General features: G+C 42.7%; 2 protein-coding genes and 1 pseudogene across 6 annotated transcripts in view; 1 reads left to right on the top strand and 2 right to left on the bottom strand.

The window, feature by feature from the left end:
• Positions 1-20,899, bottom strand: part of CENPP (centromere protein P) — a 296,268-nt gene that overhangs the window by 135,482 nt on the left and 139,887 nt on the right. The gene's annotated exons all lie outside the window — the stretch shown is intronic.
• ASPN (asporin) overlaps positions 1-20,899 on the top strand; it is a 56,069-nt gene that overhangs the window by 19,633 nt on the left and 15,537 nt on the right. For both annotated transcript variants that reach the window (XM_019477362.2, XM_006261120.4), the window contains exons 3-5: positions 1,707-1,819; positions 8,106-8,319; positions 12,443-12,553. In XM_019477362.2, the coding sequence (XP_019332907.1) occupies positions 1,707-1,819; positions 8,106-8,319; positions 12,443-12,553 (438 nt within the window). The remainder of the gene's footprint in view (positions 1-1,706; positions 1,820-8,105; positions 8,320-12,442; positions 12,554-20,899) is intronic.
• Positions 3,144-3,242, bottom strand: LOC132244571 (U6 spliceosomal RNA; annotated as a pseudogene).

Raw genomic sequence — 20,899 nt, 5'->3', positions numbered from 1 at the left:
AGACTTTTTCCCTTGTCATCTTTGATCAATAACTGTCTAGAACCTAACATTCAATATACATAAAAATCCTACTGATTCTAACAGTTATAAAGTCAGTATTTCCTATCAAATCCATACAGCTAAAACAGTTCCAGGCACTCATCTCCCCTTTTGATTACTGCAACATCCTATTCACAAAATGTGACCCGGCTGATGCACAGTTTTTATAAAAATATTATAAAGTTCAAGATTAGAACAACATTTGCACAAGTATTAAAGCCAAAATAATTTATTTTTAATGTAATACACAACACCAAAATTCAGAGACTCTACTAAATTCAGGAATTTACTGTTGATTTTTTAAAAAAAGGATTAACTAATATTTGAAACATCTTTAGTATAGAAGGTTTCATTATCTTAAGGTCTCAAGAAATAAAAAACATCTCTACCTAATATAGTATGCAAAGGTTTAAGATACATTTGCCTGTGTACCTTGAAGGTCTTGCTGTCTATGTAAAGAAATGTAACCATGCTTAACAAGAACAAGTATGAATGATACTTTCTTTGTTTAACAGGGATATCCATTTAATAGGCAACTTATTCTAATGATTTACTTTTATATAATTTTACTATAATATTGGTTGCGTTAAATTCATCACTTTAATAAACTTTAAATTACAATGAATAAAAAGCTAAAATTGTTTCGGATACAAAGAGTAATACAAAAACTAAAAAGGTAATATCTAGAGCTTCTCATATTCAAAATAAATAGAAGAAAGCAAGTTCTTCCTAAAAATGTATTAACACAATTAGTAACAATAATAACCAAAAGTAACCATCAACAATACTAATATCTGCTATTTAGCTCCGCTGTCTGCTTCTCTCCCAGAGGTCTGAGAAAGGACAGAATGATACGCAAAAACCTTGCCTGTGTCCATCAGTTGGTCCAATAAAATCTATCACTCACAAGAATTCTTAATACCTATAGGAATTCTGCAGAGAATCAGATGGCATGTACATTACTTAAAGATTAAATAGAAGGTGCCATCCTTTTATTTTGAGGTCTTAACTACATTAAATAAGATGTTTAACAACTATAAACAACCGAATTGGAATACCTTTCACTAGTAAGCATAACTCACAACTCTCAAACCTACAAATTTCCAACCAGTCCATAAAATGTGACAAAATAGTAGCATTTCAATAAGTAACTGAAAAGTGAAAGTAGAATCCTATTTTAAATATATTTTCTCATTAGGGTAATGAATTGTTTTTGCAATCTGTTACAAGTTAAGTGTTGTTGTGGTTATTGGATACCCTGTTACAGGTTGCAAAACTGATTTATTTAATTGAAAAGGACCATAAACACAGATTTTATATCTAAAATAATTATTTAATTATGACACAATATGTGACAGAACATTAGCATTAGCACTTGCATCTCAGATACTGTGTAGGCTGGGAATCTTCCCCACACGGAATTCCAGGAGGGATGGCCCATGCTCAGACTATCCATACATCTCTCCCTCATTTAATTACCCACTCCATAAACAAGTATTACATTCACAGAACTATCTTAGGGCTGCTGTAATTTCTTCTTATCCTTACCACTGGAGTCCTATGGTCCAAAAAAGCTACACTTACATTCTAAATGTATTTTTCTGTTTGGCATGTAAGGTTGTTCTCAGATATATATGATATGCTTTTGATTTTCTCATACTAAACAGGTCTGACCTCAATACCAAGCAATATTCCACCTGATACTCGTATGATAGACCTACAAAACAACAAAATTAAAGAAGTCAAAGAGAATGATCTCAAAGGACTCACCTCACTTTATGTAAGCTTTTTGCTTTTGATTCAGGTCTATGTACGTAACTGAAAATAATAAACCTAAATGTAACTTGCTGTACTTCACCTTGAGCTGGGAGGGCTATGTTGCTCCTTACAGCATCCAGATACTGTTACATACTTCTTTGCTAGGGAAGACTGACAACGCACTTAAGCTTTTAAGCACTTCAAAAGAAACTTCTCTGAACTTTAAATGGCCATAAAGCAAGTTTCCTAACATCCTCCCTGTTCCCCCCCCCAAAAAAGATCTGTGATTAGCAGCCATAAACTAAATCTCACATTATAATAAAATGTGATTTTTCTAGGTACTTTCCAAAACACACATTAGCCTAATCATCTTCCCACTGAAATAAATGGTAAAATCCCATGGATATTATACAGAAACAGAATTATGCCAACATTGAATTCAATTGAAAATGCTATCCATGTTTTCAATTTTGAATATCAATGTTAACTTTAAAATGATAGAATTATAATAAAGAAGTACTGAGTTAAAATTAAACACATCAGTGTTACAAGACAACTGAATAATCCCTTCCAGCAATGCAAGCAAAGGAGGAGTGACTTGTGTATCATACTGCCGTTCCAGTCATTCAACTGCTGTGGGGTGAGGAAAGGGAGGGAAATAGTTCCTTAACCTATTACTGTAGTCCCATCCCCACAGAACATTTTTGTCCAAACTTCACTAGGATGGAACTTTGTGGGTACAGTCACCTAGGAGGAGCAGCTGGCAGGCAGGTAACTATGACACTCTGGGGCATGCTACCCAGATATAGCAGATTCTGCACAAGAAGCTATAACATAGGTTCTGAGTAGCATCTGGAATACAAAGCAGTTATTATAACACCACTGAAAATTACAAGTATTTTCCTAGCTTCTTACAGATCTTCTAGTGCAGGGGTGGGCAAAATGTGGCCCGGGGGCCGGATGTGGCCCTTCTATCTAGCCCGTGGGGCCCCTAAAAATTTAGAAAATGAATATTTATCTGCCCCTGACTGCATATCATGCGGCCCTCAATGGCTTGCCAAAACTCAGGAAGCGGCCCTCTGCCCAAAATAATTGCCCGCCCCTGTTCTAGTGCATGTGGATTTCCTTAACAGTCTTTTACTTTAGTATGTAGACAAGACAGGCAATTAAAGAAAGAGTTTAGAATAAAAAAAAAAAAAAATAAAAAAAAACCAAAAAACAATATTACCAAGATGTACTATAATCAGAGAGTTGGCTGTGGAAGATAATCCTGCTCTTCTATAGTATCTGTATTAAGTATGTAAAATCTCACTGAACAGTAAGTTGTAGCTACTGTAAAGAAATTAAAAAATATGAAACGCTTCACGAATTTGCGTGTCATCCTTGCGCAGGGGTCATGCTAATCTTCTCTGTAATACTAAACAAAAGCAAAGATCAAAATTCTCAGACACAGGTGGGCAATTATTTGGACTTGAGGGCCACTTAAGAAGCCTGGGTGAGCTGTTGCAGGGTGATGGGATGTTGACCCAGCCTGGCTTGGCAAGGGGGAGGAAGCAATCGGACCTATCTAGCCCCAACCCATCCATACTGCACCCACCACTGGATGTGCCAGGTGGAGCAGTCAGGGTCTCCATGGAGACTGTTCAGGACTCCCACAGGCAAGACACGCTTGGCCAGGCAAATAAGATAGCAGTGGTGGGTGTGGAGCAGAGTGACAGCAGCAACTGGGCAAAGAGCCTGGCTGCCGCACCAACCCAGAGGCAGTGGGACCAGCTGCACGCACCACAGCTCGGGCTGCCTCCTGCGCTTGGCCCAGGGGACCCACCTCAGGCCAAAATCCCTTGACAGGCTGGATCTGGCCCATGCCCCGTATTTTGCCCAACCCTGCTTTAAGAGGAACCATTACGTGCAATATAGTGTCTTTGAATAAAATAGATAACAAATCGTTTGTAAAAGTGCCAAATCCTCAAATCAAGGTTAAATAACCAATATAGTCATTTTTTTTTTTTAAAAAAGGACTCTGGTTCATTTGTAATGGAAAACATCCTGTCTTTTGCACAGTTATAATCTTTCCAGTTGCACTTGGTTACTGAACAACAAATTAAAGTTTGGCAGATCTAAATTATTTTTTTTTTTTAAGGAATCTATTCATGAACCTTTTAGCCGTTACAGATTCATCTACAGTAAAGAAAACAGATGTTCTACAGTCTCAGTTTAGAACATTTAAGTTGTGTATAAAAATTCAGTTGTGTTGGTGGTAAGTTCCCATTGGTAGAAATAATTTCAGGAGAAAAAGTGCAGATGTTCAGTCTACAACAGCTCCATCTTCCATGCTCTTTGCACCTTTCCAAGACCAGGGTGATCCTGGTCTGTGGAAAACATGAGTTGCTCCAGTTCTCCTGTTCCTGAGGGGACTAGAACTGTTAAAGCAAAGCTCCTTGCTGCCTTCTTACAGTAGGGAGTGAGAAGCAGGCAGGGGGCACTACTCTCTGCACTTGACTCCTGGTGCCTAGAAGCTGAGTAGAGGAAGAGACGGGGCAAAGCCCCTGCTGCTTCCTTAGTTCAGGAACTCTGAGGCCGCCCGCCCCCCCCCCCCCCCAAACCATGGTAACCTTGGTCTCTGGAAAGGAAAGGCGTCTTTCCCCATAGCTTCACTGCTGCTAGTTCCCATGACAAATTAAGCCATGACAAAGTATGGAAATGTTCAATCTCCTAGGAGAAACTCTCCTGGAAATTATTTCTACCTGGGCCATTTTTAGTTAATAGCTGGGCTACTTTTCTCCAAGAAGGGCCAGTTCTGCTCTGGGAAAAAAGCTGGTGTCTGTACACTTGTGGTTTCTAGCAAGAGAATGGCAATTTCTCCCAGCAGAAAATGAATGTCTGTAATTGCCTTTGTGTATAAAATGCCACTTTTTGTATCCACAGAGAAAAAAAGATAATTAACCTGATCTTTAACAGTAAAAAGAAGGAGAAACTCATTCATTATTCTGTTTTCTTTATATATAATTTCTAACTTATTATAACCACAAGTTATAGAGAACAGAAAAAAAAAAAAAAATGAAAAGCCAATGACAGTTGATACTGAAATGTATATTGATGAAAACTCACAATAACGGTGGTTTCAAATTTTCAGAGCAGTTAATTTTTGATTATTTGGCAAGGTCTAACTGAACAAAGTCTGCTTCCTTGAAGCAATTTGTCAGGGCACTATTTAAAAAATAAATAAATAAAGCCATGTAATGCAACCCAATGGCATTTAGATTTTCCTATGAATTACTTCATCTCTTTATTTTGGTGGGAAAAGATCAAGTCTTATTTTTCACAAGTACTACGAGCAGACAATAATATTAATAACTATTTGTGAACAGGCTCTGAGGCAATGGAAAGGTACAAGTGTATACATTTCACTGTCTAGACTATTCAAGTATGATCCAATGCAAAAAATAATCTCAGCTAGCCTATGATTTACTAATCATATTTTGTTTCATGGCATGTCCTCAGCTAATAAAGCAAGGATTTCTGGAAGAGCACAGAGAAACCAAGGGCAGAGAGAGATGCTGTAATGTATGAAATGCTCCTAAGTATGACAGGGTTGGAAACATTAGAAAAAGTAGTGTTATTAGCTTCTGGACATGCATACAGCTCCTGGTGCACCCTCACTGGAGCACTATAAAAACACTGCTCTTAATTCCTCCCTCCCCTCTCTTCCAGCAAGGTGCAGGGAGCAGAGACAATATCAGAGCTCTCCTGCTGCTCACCTGTGCTCTCCTTAAGTACCATTCCCCTGTCAGAACTAGGATACTGGAACCCGCACTCCAATCCCTGAACCGGGGAGGTATGCAGAGAACTGGGGGCTAGAGAGCCAGAACATTGTCCCCAGCTTTGGTAATGAAGGCCTGGGATGCAGGGGTGTGATTGTGGCAGTGCAGGGGCCTAGGGGTTATGGCAGGAACCTGGGTATTACTGGCAACATGGCACTTATGTGCGAAAAGGTAGGTCAGCAGCAGCCATGGGGGCATGGTGGCTTACCTTGCTCCAGGTCCAGATCTGGCATTAGCTGCAGTGGGGAGGGGAAGTGGGGGTGCAGGGCTCTACCAGGCTCTGGCAGGGAGAGTGCTCACAGTGTGCTCTGCTCTCCCTCCCTTCCCCTGTGTAGGTGTGTGGGGTGGGAGCATAGAGCACTGTGTAATGCTGAAGGGCCGAGGAGTCCTCCACCACACTTCCTACAGTGGACATGAATAAGGACCAGTGAAATGCATCAAAATAGTACCTCATACAAACAGGCTCTTTTTTCAAACCTTTCAGCAGCTTTTAGTGTCTCAAAGTGCAGGTAGATTTGTATGGTTCACCCTTTGAAGTGCTCTAAAGGTGTCTGAACCACTGTAATGGTGAAGTCTATGCACACCTTAAGTGTAACAGACTAGTCAGAGGAAGGCTGCCGTGTTTAAATCAACAGAAAAAAAATTCACGCCTATTTTGGCTGAAGATGATGGTAAATAAATGAAATGTTTTGTTCTTATGCCCAACATATTTCCATTAAGTAAGCTGTAAGGTTGCAAACCAAAGGAATGACAGAAACATTTAAAATGCCTTTTAAACGATTCAAAGGGCCAGCTGTAAAATGTACATACTAAATGTACACAGCAGCTGAAGCACTCCAATAAAATACCTCTTGAAATGAGGTAATACTTTGAAGTGTTTTCACTTCTTGTTATGTATGTACAGAACTAGGGAACCCATAGGTCCTCCAGAATCCCACAATGTTCTTCCATGGAGGGAGGCAGTGGGAGGAAGAGTCGTGTTGACAGTCTGGCAGACTGAATCCTGTCAATCCAGTGCTCAGGGGCCTAGTGGCTCAGGGGGTGGGAGTCCACATCCCCATTCCCCACAACTACTCCTCCAAACCCTTACTTATCCCTGTATACCTTGCCACCACACCCAAACCACTCTACCTCCCGATTTCAGCAAGGGGGAAGGGGGGGCAGGGAGGGAGGAGAAGTTCAAGAGATGGGGACTGCAGAGATGGAATATGGGCTGCAGGGAACCCCTTCCATCCACAGACCCTCACCACACCACTACTGACCTCTCTGCTCTATTGAAAAATATCTTCCACTTCTTGTAGCATTAAGGGGCTTAGAGGGGTTCTAAGCATGTTCCCCAGCTGAAACATTACCATTTTCAAATGTTTCCAAAGTCATTACTCTTAAAAATCATTCAAAAAATAATGTTAGTCAACACCTTACAATTATATTAACCTACTCTCTAATATCACTATTGAGATAAGTGATTAGAAGCTTTAAAAAGTCCTTTAAATTAATACAGTGGGAAAGAAGTATTTTCCTTATGATAATTTCCAAGTTTTATTCTACATACTGGAAAATCACTAACTTTAACAAGGATTGATTTAAACATAAGCTGAGGACTTGCAGTACTTCACGATTTAACCCTAAAATTCTTAAGAATGCTACCCTGTTCCTGCTTTTATTGATTTATCACCCACATTTCTCAGCATCCATAAAGTATACTTACTGCATCGTAACATGTTAATTTGCAATTCAACTTAATTAAAAGATACCAGTTCAGTTTCATAAATTTAATTGTATATTGATTATATTCATATATTGGAAAAAAAAAAAATATATGGAAAGATGTTCTTCCCTTCCTACCCTCAACTGAAAAACCTAAATGGAGCCAGTTTGCCAGCTCAAAATGCACTTGGGCACTAACTGGAAAATTAATCTAACTCTTTCCACATTATTTGTAGTGCTCAACTGTAATTAAACTGGCTCACATCTTCAAAAATGTGACTAAGACATTGTTTGCTTTATTAAAAGAAGTAAAGCATACAATGTAACATTGAACATGCCATGTTACTTATGAAAGTCAGCACTAAAAAAAAAAAAAAAAAAAAAAATCAAAAAAAAAATCAGTATAATGAAAAAAGTATTAATAGCTTGCATTAACAATCAAGAGAATTACAAAACTAGTTTCCCCGTCACCATCAAGAACATTTTGTGTCCCAATACCACGTTCATTCATTCAGACCTATGTTTTTATGATTAAGCAAAATATAGAAAATACATGGATTTTTTTTTTTTTTATACAAAAAGTAATTATATAGCAAGTAGCAAAATTCATTTTCTAACATAGTAATTCATTCAGTTATTAGAAGTAAGTTCATATTTTCCAAATAAATATGTAATTACTAAAGATAATAACCAGTATCCTAAATTAAAAATGCATGATCATAAAACTACAAAATAAATTTTGGGGTTTTTTTTAAATGTTACTTTTCAAATTCTTCTTAGGCACTTGCTTTGAACAACAACAAAATATCCAAGATCCACCCCAAAGCCTTTCAACCAACAAAAAAACTGCGGCGACTGTATCTATCCCATAATCAGCTGACTGAGATCCCAGACAACCTGCCAAAATCTTTAGCAGAGCTAAGAATTCATGCCAACAAGGTTAAAAAAATACACAAGGAAGCATTTAAAGGAATGAAGTCTTTACATGTTTTGGGTAAGTCTGTCTTACAAGCTTAGCTAGCTACATGTCACTATAGTATTTTAGCATTGCATTAAGCCTTATGGTAAATGTACAAGTAACCATAACCTAGAAAGCACAACTAATCCCACTACAGAACTCCAAAACGAAGGTGTTATATATTTATTCGTTTATTTCAAATTACATCCCACCCTTCCCAACAAAGGTCCAGGGCATCTTGCAGAATAACTTCTAAAACAGAAGAATTAACCAAAGAATAAAACATATTAAAAGTGAAACTAGAGGATCAACATAAAACAGAAAGTCCCTAACCAATATCTTAGCCCAGACAGATTTGCTATTTGCCCAAATATAAAGGTCTGGGTTCAGAAAGAAAATGTCTCTAGATCTAAAATATTAATGGCTTTGTGAAGCAGAAAGCTTGGGTTCAGCTGCAAGCTCAAGTAGTTTGTTCTTCATATGACAACATTTACAATTTTTACTTTCTATGAATGTGTCACTTGTCCACAGGACACCCCCAAAGCCCCAACTCTCCCCACTGTCCCACTGCTTGTTCCAAGGAACAGCCAAGGTTTCCCCTCACATAACTCCTTATCCCCACAAGCCTCAGCTCCACTGCCATTATACTGAACCTTCTAGCTCAGTGGTCTCCAACCTTTTTAAGGCAAAGATCATTTCTTTAAATAAAGGGCAATCCAGGATCTACAGCACACCCCTCCCCCCCAGCAGGTCAGTCTATGGGGGGGGGGGGGGTAGAGATTGAGTCCTCCATGGTGAGGGAAGGATTGGGGCAGGGGCGAGTGGGGCCCTGGCCAGGAAAGGTTCAGAGCCCAGGCAGCTTGTCCTGGTGCCGGCGGCTCCTGCCACTGCATGCACCCAGGAGGCATGTGCCCCCTATCTGTGTGTGGGCAAGGCGGCTGCTGCTGCACACTGAACTTTGCACCCACAGCCCCGGTCGCAGGGGATGCAGAGGGGGATCGTCCCAATCGCCCAGCCCTGGCTCAGTGCAGCCACATGTGTCCCACCACTCCTGGACTGCATCCTGGCTGCTCCCCACGTACATCCCACCATTCCTGATCGTGGAGTCTCTAACAGTAGATCTTAGTTGGGGGGGGCTAGCCAATCGACTGTCAGGGGCTTCCCGATCGACCAGTTGGTGACCACTGTTCTAGCTGAAGCAGGGGAATTTCAGGCATCTCCAGGTAGATTTGAGCTGTGAAAGAAATGTTGGGTTTCCCCTTTCCACAGAATGGATAGCCTGGAATATCACTTGCCTAGAGAGATGATCATTAAGGGGACAAACAACAAAAAGATTTATTATATAGGAGCAAAGAATGATACAAAAAACCCCCCAAAACCTGACCGTAAGTTTGAAGACAAAACAAAAAGACTCTTCCAAGCCTGAGACAAACCAGAGACCCTCTCTATCTCCAAGACAGCCTCCTTCCCAATCCCCCACCTCCACTTTCCCAATTCCTCCTGCATCTCAGAAATCCCTCTCCCTGGGACACCTCCTAGTTCTTTAACTGATGGGTCATTTCTCTCAGATGCCTATGCTATTGTGCAGTTGTTTTTTCCATTACAAGAAGACAATAACTTGTGTGCTCAGCCCACTAGTGGTCCTTTCTTTTTGTGACTGGGAGTGGCATTTGTCCATGCCCTAGTATCAAAATAGTAAGATACATTTAGCAGTCACACCTACTCTCTTTTCCTTAATTATGTATTCCTCAGTCCCTTTGATTACACTGGGACCGAAATCATAAAGACGTATACAGATAACATAATATATACAATGCTAAAATCAACATGAATGGATACCACATAACACTGGCTTTCCAATAAGCTGTATCAGTGAAACAAGCACAAAAAAAATCTGTGTGACACCCCACAAATTCCCCAAGATCTGATACGGTTTGTGGCAGAGGATGATCCATAGAAGTCTAGGTTTTCCATTTGCCACAGAAAAATGTGGCCAAATGTAGATTTTCTCCTTTAAAGAAGAAAATCATGGGAAATAGCAGGTTTCCACTTACAGGCTGGCAGAGTACCAGACTTGATATTTAATAAGCAGTTTGCAGAACAGGGGCATGTGGGTTGGGAGTGAGGGACACCAGCAGGACTGAGGGGATGAGGGACTATGGATTAGAAGTGAGGGGCAATGGCATGAGTGGGGCAGGGCACCAGCAGATCAAGGTTGCTCAATGCCACAAAGCAGCGAGGCTGAGAGTTACAGCTGAACCCACATCCTGGTGAGTGAAGGGGGCACAGGGAACTCTGATTTTCCATAATTAAAAAACCAAAATCAAATGCCAAAATATATGTGAATTTATTTTATTATAATGATTGAGGCACCGGTAGGCTTCCAAATTGCTTTTAAATTGTAAATATATCAATAAAACATTGTGTTCAACCATTCAACTGATACAGATATAGATATAGATATAGTGGTGTCCCATTTTAATTGTAGAAAAACATGGATTTTGTTGGGGGGGGTGTTTAAATCAGAGAATTTTGGAGTTTTAATCAGAGAATGTGGGATTTTAAACAGAGAAAGCCAGGATCCCTGGTTATTAGTAAATGTATGAGATCACATATTTCATTGTGGTGTCACAAGGACATCCGCAGAGATTTCATTCCATGAAGCAATGGAAAACTAACGAAGCTCTGATTTATTAAATAAGTAAATGTAAGTAGGTGCAAAAAACATTAAATAAAAATTTAATTACTGTCAGATTTTGCTTTTCATATGTAGCTTTTGATAAAATCTTCCCTACATAGTTCAGAGGTATCCTTTCTGTGGAACATCTGACATAAAATCACCAATTAAGGGACTAGTATGTCCCTTACCTGATTTAAGTCAACTACAGATTGGTAGATGGGGTTAGGTAGGGAAGGTTTTTGTAATTCTGCAAGGCAAAAAACACACAGTCCTTACTCAGACAACTGTTAGACATCCATCACATGCCCCTCCAAAAAGACGAGTAGACAGAACCAACAGCTACATTAGCCAATCTATGACAGTTCCTGAAAACATAAATCATCTAAAAATTCCACTTGGAATCCATGATCACACTGCATGCATCTACATGACACACTTGCTTAATTAGCTCTGCAGTAAAGCATGACCAGTCTACATATACAGAGCTATTAGGCCGAATTAAACTAATTAAGTCTGCCATAGGTTAGTACTGACACATACAAGCACTATCCTTAGGCAGAGTTATTTACTCTGATGCAACACATGTTTAGACAATGATGGGGTTGGCTGGAGCATGAGGGTGTTTCAGTGTGGGGACTGCCTGCTGGCTAGCCCCCACACTGAAACACCATCATGCCCCAGTCAGCACCTCTGCAGCATGCTGAGCTGAGTCAGAGCAGTCCTGGGCTAGCTGGCTGACCCCCTGCCAGCTGGGGCTGCACCACCCTAGCTCAACAGGCTGCGGTCCCTGGTGCATTTGTAAACACTACAACCAGGAGGAATAAACTGCATATGACAAACTACGCCAGAGTTTATTGCATCGCATTCATATTCATGTGTAGACATGCCCAGTCAGATTATTCCATGGATCTCCAGCCACGTTTGCAGTTTAGAATTCAGTTGAATGTGGACTTGACATTTAATGAGCAATAAGCAGACATTTTGCAATACCAGAACTATTTCCCCTGAGTTAAAGTCTGAAGGTATTTTTCTTTAATCATGTAGTTTATTCTATTTTTCTTTTTTTTTATTATGACTGGTAAGGTCATTTAAAGATTACACAGGAAAGAAGTTATAAATTAATACATACTATACAAACAGACAACTAGAAATACTATAAAATGTTCAGTGGCAACCATCAAGCCTCCTGGATCATGGTGTACACATGATGTCTACCTAGCCTTCATTGTATATGCTTGGGCAGGAATTTTTGGAGGAGTGGAGGCTGCCCAGACCTTCCATCCTCCCTTTAGGTCACCCAGACAGAATCCAAATACCAGACTGAGCCCAGATGTTTGGTGCCTCCATGGCTGTAATTGTATAAAAGTGTCTGGGAATCTAACCCAGGTCTCCTGTGTGGTAGACAAGGATTCTATCACTGAATCACAGGGGACTCCAGGTATAAAATATGTAGCAGTTATAATATAATTTCTTTTACAGAAATGAGTGCAAATCCTCTGGACAACGCCGGAATAGAGCCAGGAGCTTTTGAAGGAGTGACTATCTATCATATAAGAATTGCAGAAGCTAAATTAACCTCAGTTCCTAAAGGTATGGGGTGTATTATCTAGTAAGGACCTCAAATTACTTACTCAATCTTTCAGGTGTATGAATGTAACACATATCAATAATACCAACCATTTAAATAATGTCTATAATTTTCTGTAAATTTCTATAGCAAGACTCATGTTATATTCGGGATCATTTTTTCATTCCCAAGATTGTTCATTTCCTGAGATTTTGTTCCTTTTTCGCCACTCCCTCAGAAACATTCTTGCGTCCCTCCTAGCTCCTGCTCCCACATTCCCTCTTATCACCTTGTTTCACCATACTCTCCCCTCTCTTGGTATCCAGAAAGAATCAGTACTCTCACTGTCCAATCCTACCCAAATGATGCATACCAGCTTCCTTTACATCAAGAACAAAAAAAAAAAAAAAAAAAAAATAGAAGCTGAAGAACTGACAGTAAGAAGTCATGCACTCCAGCTCGGAGAACCAACCTGGCAAAACCTACAAACAAATTGCAACTCTCTCTATCAAATGTCCTCAGGAAGCCTTTCCTAAACCCTTAAGAAGGAAGCAGATCTGAGATCACCAGAGAATTATGAAAGGCCACAACAAACAGCATTCCTGACTCCTTTACATACTTCAGGTGACATATGTCAGTTTTCCAACTTTCATTTTTTGTCTTACAATCTGTACCAGCTGTTGTACAGCACTTTGGAGCTACAAAGAACTAAAACTGCTTTGGCACTCAATATACAGTCAATATCAAAGTAACTCATTGTTTTGATGAGGTAGTTTACATATAGGCAGATTTAATATATGGTATTTACCCAACTGTATTTACCCAAATCCAAGATGACTTCAAATTTAAAACACCCCCCCAATATTTAAATTCTATATATGGATGTCACAGGATGGGTACCGCTCTGTGCTCTCTTCCCACTCTGGAGCTCATCTTGCCCAAAGTTCACCTCCTTTCTAGTGCCTACCACATGATATAATTCCTATTAGGTGTTATTTAAGAATGGAGGCTGCTTATAGCTCACAATGATGTTAATGTACTCTGCAGTCTCTCAATTTCAATTCTCTGGTCACACAGTCCGGAGATCTTAGGCCTCTCTACTCCACAGTCTCTCACCTTTTTGCCTCTGTCTGCAGGACTCTGGTGCACCGCCCTGCACTTCTCAGGGCTCACTCTGCCTTCACTACTCACTGAGCTTGCTACAGCCCCTTACAGAGCCCCATATTCTGTTGCTTTCTCTCTGTATCCGAGTCTCTTCTGGCACTTGTGGGGACCTCCGCTTCACTCCTTTTCTAGTCCCCCCGGTCCTCTGGGTTAACTAAACAAAGTCAGGCCATCTTGGCTCTCACAAAGGCAAATACATTCCCCTGCACTAGGGTAACTATGATGTTCTGTCTCTTGTACTCAGGTTTAAGCCTCCTTCTCTTTAAAGCTTTAATTCTTCCCCCCATCTACCGGCTTCAGGGTAACTCAAGTCTCTTCCTGCTACAATCCTAGCTGTTCTAGATCCCCAGCAGGTACACTTGCTTCCTAACAGTAATTCTTTCTGGTCTCCTGAGCCTTTTTCCCTCCCTTCTTTGGGTTTGTGTGTCTGTCCTGTCAGCCAGAGTGGGGCTACTAATTACTCTTCCCAAGTATATCCCTCCTCATCACAGCTGACCCCTTGGCCACCTCCTCCCTCCAGCTTGTTAGTTCCCATAGCACTCTGGTGTGTGGGTTTGCTTTCAGGGCTAGGTTTCAGGGTTCTATCCCTCATTCCCTGCCGCAATAGAAAATTAGACTTCGTTATAATTTCCCATGTATCAAATCCTTCCAGCCCCTAACAACTATAAAACTATGAAGATTGTCTTAAATTCATCCCCCGCCACCATGGTGAGGAAAGCAGCAGCAGGAGGTAGGAGGCCCTCTGCCTTTTGCTTTCACTGCCTGGCCTCCTGCACTTGTGCCTCCACCATGTGCCCCACTGCCACCTGCCCATCCAGGTCTGTACTTGTCCCCCACCCACCCTTGCCTGTGCCTGCCCCTCCCACTCCCTGCCCCCCATCTCTTACCCTCCCCCACTGTGCCTACCCCTAGCCCCCTGCCCCACACCTCTTCTCCCTCATGCCTGTGCTTGACCCCTGCTGCCTGCCCCCACTCCCATATGCCTTCTCTTCACACTTACCTTCTGCTGTAGCTCTGCTCCTCTGGGCAGTCAGCATTAAGTTGCATCTCTTTTTAGCTAGAGTTGATACACAAGTGGTGCATCTACACTAGGTGTTTATTGCGGAGTTGCTTAATTAGCTGCTCAGTAAATGTCTTGGTGTCTACACATGCAGGACTTTTAGGCAGAAGTAAACTAATGAACTCCACAGCAGGGTAGTACCTGTAAATACAAGTACTATCCGGCTACAGAGTTTTGGTTTTGTTTGGTTTTTTTTTTTTTTTTTTGGTTTTTGTTTTTTTGTTTTTTTTTTTTACTCTGCAGTGCTGCACATGTAGATGCTGATGTGGCTGGCTGAGGCATGATGGTGCTTCACTGCAGGGGCTGCCTGCCAGCTAGTCCTGCATGGGAGCACCCTTGTGGCCCAGCCAGCCCCTCCACAGCACACTGAGCAAGGTCAGAGCATCCCCAGGGTGGCAGGTTGAATCCCAGGAATCCCTGGGGCTGCTCCAACTCAGCTCAAAATGCTGCAGTCCCAATTGCATGTGTAAACATGGTGCCTGGGAGCAATGAACTCCAGTGCGATATACACCAGAGTTCATTGCTTTGTATTAATAAGCACATGTAGGTGTGCCCAAGGAGGACCTGAAGAACTTTGAAAAAACTACATTAACTTTTTAAGATACAGTAATTTGGAGACAAAAAAAAAAACAAAAACAAAAACCCCACATCTTGGATATCATATTCTTCCACAACACAAAGTATAATATGCTAATTTCTTTAGCAGATACAAAGGGCAGAATCTTATTTCAATTTATGTGCCCAACTGGCAGTTACCCAGCAACGTACCTGCGATTTTTGACACTTGCACACAGTTTGTAATCCTATTCCACACAGCTACTGTGTATATGCACTAGGCTGCACTATGGCTTAGCAGGTATGTGGCTTTTTACACACAAAGAAGTGTATGAGCATGAATCCCAAACTTGAAGCCAGAAAAAAAACCATGTAGCTACCAGGTGTTAGACAATGGAGGAAGAAGAGGGCTCTACCATGTTTCACCCTAATAGTTCAGTAGTTAGTGCACCTACCCAGGAAGCAGCAGACCTTGATTTTAGGCCCCCTCCACACTTGAGAGCATTTGAATCCACATTTCTGTCTTCCTAACACTGTACCCTGACCACCAAACTACTAATTAGGCATTATCCAGCCTGCTATCCAACCCTCCCTCTTGAAACTGATCTAGTGTGCCTTCCATTAGTATTCCGTAGATAAAATGAATGGAGAGTGGTAGGAAAGCTTCTGCTCCATTGGGAGCAAAGGTTACAGCTAAAACCCAGGGGCCCCCACCTTCCAGAATAGCACTGTCTCACTGGGCCACACATCCTCTAGCTTCTGCTCTCTCTCATGGCCCCAAATATCTCCTTCTCTTTAGGCACTAGTTTATTAGCTAAGTAGGCTATTCAGCTAAAACATGACAAGACCCTCCTTCTCTACCAGAGCCTAACACCCACTAGTCAAAAGTTTTTTTGCCTGGCTGAAATTTTTGTGATGCATGCCTAGATTTGTATGTGCACAAGGGGCCATGTATCTGCTCTGAGGCTAAGTACAGTGCATATACCATGCATGTATACCAAGCATATTTGGGAACCTGTAGTTTCCCAAATATGGTGCAGCTTACTAATTGTTGCTGGGGAATGAAAAGAGGGCAGGGGGATCCTGTGAGGACACAATCTGTAAGCAAAGATCTGAAGTAAAATATTTAGAGGTACACCAACACATCGGTCTGATACTGGATCAGCACCAATATAAAGAAAATTGACTGCATCAGAAACCAGCTTTTTTTGCCTGATGTGGCCAATAACATAGCTGATAAATGTCCAGTGCACCTTCACAGCCACAGCGCAGCATGTCGGCGGTGAGGAGCACAGACAAGCAGCTTGGAGAGCTGCATCCACCTGGTAAGTCTGTTGCGGTGGAAGGGGAGGAGTGAGGGAAGAGGAGGGGTGAGGGAAGAGGTGTTGGAGGCACAGATCAAGGCCCCTGCAATCAGAGGGGAAGTGGGGCTGAGACAGGCACTGTCCAGCTGGGGTGGGGCACAGGATAGAGCTGCACCCCTGGGGGGCATGGGGAGGGCAGCTCCTGCCACTGCACATCCTCTAGGAGGGCATGGGGGTGTGCACCCTGGATCTGTGCAAGGCAGAGCAGGGCAGGCTGCCACTGCGGGCTGGTGCTGGGTCTGCGCCAGGCTCTTCCCAGCATGGGCTAGGCCAGGCTTCAGTGGGCCAAGCACACACCCCCATGCCCTCCCAGGGTGGACGCAGAGGTGGGAGCTGTCCCCCCTCCCTGTGTCCACTGGATGAGCCACAACTCCATCCCATGCCCCACCCCAGCTGGGCAGTGCCTGCCCCAGCCCCACTCCCCACCTCAGTGCAGGGACCTCCATCTGCCCATGCCCCTTCCCTTCTCCCTCCCCTTCCACCACAACAGACTTACCAGCAGGACACTGCTTGTCAAGCTGCTGGGCCTGGGCTGCATATCAGAAATCAGACCAGTATCAGCCAATATGACTCCTTAAAAATTGGCTATCTGTATCAGCCCCAAAAATCTCTATTGGTGCCCCCCTAAAAATATTAAGTACTGTTGGATCCATTCATATCTAGAAGGTTTACAACTCACTTTATTCATAGTGGGTTGCCAAGTAAAGGATGAGTTATGCATCTTTTTGATGCAGCTTTTACTGTTAAAGGTGCTGCTTTTCCACTCAACTGAATTATTGTGGTAGTCATATACCGCTGAATGAGAGACAGTACCCTGAAGTTAAAGTTGCAGTGGTCCTATGAAGATGTTTGCTACAGCTATGCCCCAATGGTTTTAGAAAACTTCATCTTCTCCATAGTTAAGGAACTTAAGTCTACAAATTACCTGGGTTCTGTTGTACTGTGAACAGTACTATGTTAGGAACCAGAAGTAAATGTACCCTAATTATGAGCAGATATTCCCTAACCTTGTCTTGAAATAAAAAACGAAAGCTTCTTTTAATCAAGTGCAACTTTTGCAGGTACAAATTTTAAAATACATTTTAAGCAAGCTTAAGCTACAGATACATTATCTTACCACTTAATTCTGTAATTCAGATACTAACAATACAATGAAATACTTTAAGGAAGAGAAGATGTGTCAAGTTGCCTTAAAAAAGGAGCGTATGAAGCGCGCGCGTGCGTGTCTGTCTGTCTCGTACTCCCATATCAATTCATGTCTGAAGAAACAGCAAACAAAGCCTGAATAATGTTTACCTAGGCCACAAGAAGAACTAGATACACATGGTTTGGACTCATGGTATAGCAACCTGGACCAATTCAGCTGAAATTTAATATACGTTCAACACATTTAAATTCAAAGCTCTATCTGCTTTCCTTCTTTCTTTCTGACAAAGTATGATAGAAAAGACTTCTGTCTTCTGAGTTAATCACAATGGTCAGAACCAACAAAAGTGAAGTAATGTCAATTTCTTTGCTTTACCCTGGGTAAACATTCTGGATACTGGCATGCAAAACTGCATACTGAGCAACCCACTTCACTCACAGAATCCAAAAAGTTATACTGCCAGAACATATTTAACCACCATAATTAGGTAATTGTCATACATAAGATGATGACTGCCACAGGTTTGACAACAGAAAAATTACTCTGTGTGCCAACATTTAAGGAATTACACATAATTACATTTCATTTACATCTTTTCCAAGTACCAACCAGTAGTAAATAAAAGTATATTATTTAAAAAATGGTAAAGTTATAAAAAAAACTTCAGAAGTTTTAAGATCTACTTAGGTTTACAGATTCATCTTCCCCATACCACTAATAAATGTGTTTCAACATCTTTATAAAGAGAGCTGAATTTCTCTCCAACTTCTGAAAATGTTTAGTCTCTCAGTTTCTGGGGTGGGATAAGTCCAGCTGTGGGAAAATCCCCCCTGCACTGTGCACAGCTCCAGTTCAACAGGTGATTGGCAGGATGGGACATTTCACCATGTGTTGACCCATGAAGCCACAAAGGAATGTCTCCCAACCCACTGCACGGGCCTGGTGGCAGCAGGGTCTCCACAGGGCCACCCGACAGGAAGGCCAGTGTTCTCCCTTCCTCCCTCTTAAAGTTCTCCTCCATGAAAAAGGCCATGAATGGCTGTACATTCTATTTGTGCTAGAAAACAGCTTTTCTCCCAGCACAAATGAAATGCCTAAGATTCCAACATCTTCAGACTGAAGGAAGTGTAAGTTATTGGCTGATTCATTATTGCTTATAACATTCTAGGGGCACTTAAGAAATGTTCATGTGCACAAAATAAAGAAACACCTCCAACACCATTGTTCATGCTCTTCCTATGTTCAGCTGGACTCAGGTTTACTCTTATGAGTGGTGTAGTCTTACTCTTTGTGCAGAGAAAAACATTCACTCCATACCAAGCATGATTCTCTGCTGATAAAACAAGGGACTCTCTCTCAGTTACTCCCAAACATGAAAATGTCCAAACAATGGCACAATCAAGTGTCCATCATCTTTATTAACAGTACATATGATGATTTCTTTGAGTCTATACATGGAGACACAACTATATGCAGTGGAGTTTGGCTGTATGAATACAAATTAAATGAGAATAATTAAAGAGAAAGACACCAGAAATGGAAGTAATCAGTACTATAATTAAAGCGTTTAGAAGACTGTCACAGCAGGGTCCTCCAGGAGGGCCGTGATCTCCTTGAGGCCCCTTCCTCCGTGCCAAGTTGGCCCAAGGGCACCCTCTATTCTCATCCGCCACGTCTTTGATCTTAAGTTAAGTTGGGAGGCTGCCTCACGTCTCCTTGGGCACAGTTAGTTGGGACCTCTGTCCCCGTGTTTTCCCGGACCCACCGGGGGTCTCCCTGTATGATGGGTGCTTCCCAGGCACCCTAGCCTTATGGGCTACGCGTGGCTCCAACCACCCCTGATACCACGCCCCAAGCCTCGCAGATGGGATAGACGTTGGTCTGTCTTTCTATACGTACACTCGCCCGTCTCTCTGGGGCCTCCTCTGTTGTGCTGCCCCCTCTTGGGCTCTCTGAGCCCACTCGGGGCCTCCCTGTAATGTTGCCCCTCTCTGGGGCCTTCCCCGTAATGTCACCCCCGCCTGGGGCCTGCTATGCCTGCGCTGGGGCTTCTCGATAATGCCCCCTTTCTGGGGCTCTCTCTGCGCCCACACTCGGGCTTCTAAAATACTGCCCCCTGTCTGGGGCTCTCTGCGCCCACTCTGGGGACTTCTCGGCTACGCCCCCTGACTCTCGGGCCCACCGCGCTGCTACCCCCTTCTCTCAGGGATCACCGCACCACTACCCCTCTTGCCGGGGTTCACCGCAGTACTTCACCCTTCTCCGGGGTTTACTGCAGCGCTAAGCCCTTCTTCAGAGGCTCACCGTGCCCGCACTGGGCTGCTCAGTAGTTCCCTTTCTCTGGAGCTTGCTGTGCCCAAGCTGGGCTCCCTAATAATACTGCCCCCTCGCTGGGGCTTGCTGTGCCCACACTGGGCTCCTTAATAATACTGCGCCCTCGCTGGCACCGGGGTCCCCACGCCACTGTGGGTCCTTTTATGAGTACACTGCGCCCTCCCTGGCGCCGGGGTTCCCACACTGCTGGGGGTTCCCCCTGAGAATACTGTGCCCTCACTGGTGCTAGGGCCCCACACCCCTGGGGGTCCCTACGAGGCCTCCTCCAACCCCTAATAGCCTCGCCCAAACCACCGGTCTAATAAATAACAACGCCAAAGCAAAACCACAAGCCCCTAGGCTGTAACACAAATTGAAGCCGCCTAGCTATAACTTAACACCACGGCTCAAGCCTCCCGAGCTGCTTTCTGTAACCCTACTCAAACAGTACTTACGGTTCTCACTGCTTCTTGTGTCATGACTGAGAGAGCTCCTGCCTCTCTGGCTGCTGGCAGGGAACTGACAGCCTGGCCTCAGCCCTGGGCTTTATGAGGGCCAGGCCCTGCCCCCTCCAGTCAGCTGACTTCCTGGTTGCCCCAGGCAACCCGCAGCTGTGCTCATTATGTCCTGCCAGGGCTCTCTCCCTGGCAGTTTCCACTCTCTAGGAGCAGGGCACTAAGGTGCCCTGCGACAAAGGCCTTCTCATTAATTTGTCTGTACATTTGCTTACTCTAAGGTTTGAACAAACATAGCAATTTCTTTTAAA

This window comes from Alligator mississippiensis, chromosome 12 (assembly GCF_030867095.1).
Source record: "Alligator mississippiensis isolate rAllMis1 chromosome 12, rAllMis1, whole genome shotgun sequence".
Classification (NCBI taxonomy): Eukaryota; Metazoa; Chordata; order Crocodylia; family Alligatoridae; genus Alligator; species Alligator mississippiensis.
The sequence above is the reverse complement of the archived record's forward strand: the minus strand, read 5'-3'. Positions and strand labels throughout refer to the sequence as shown.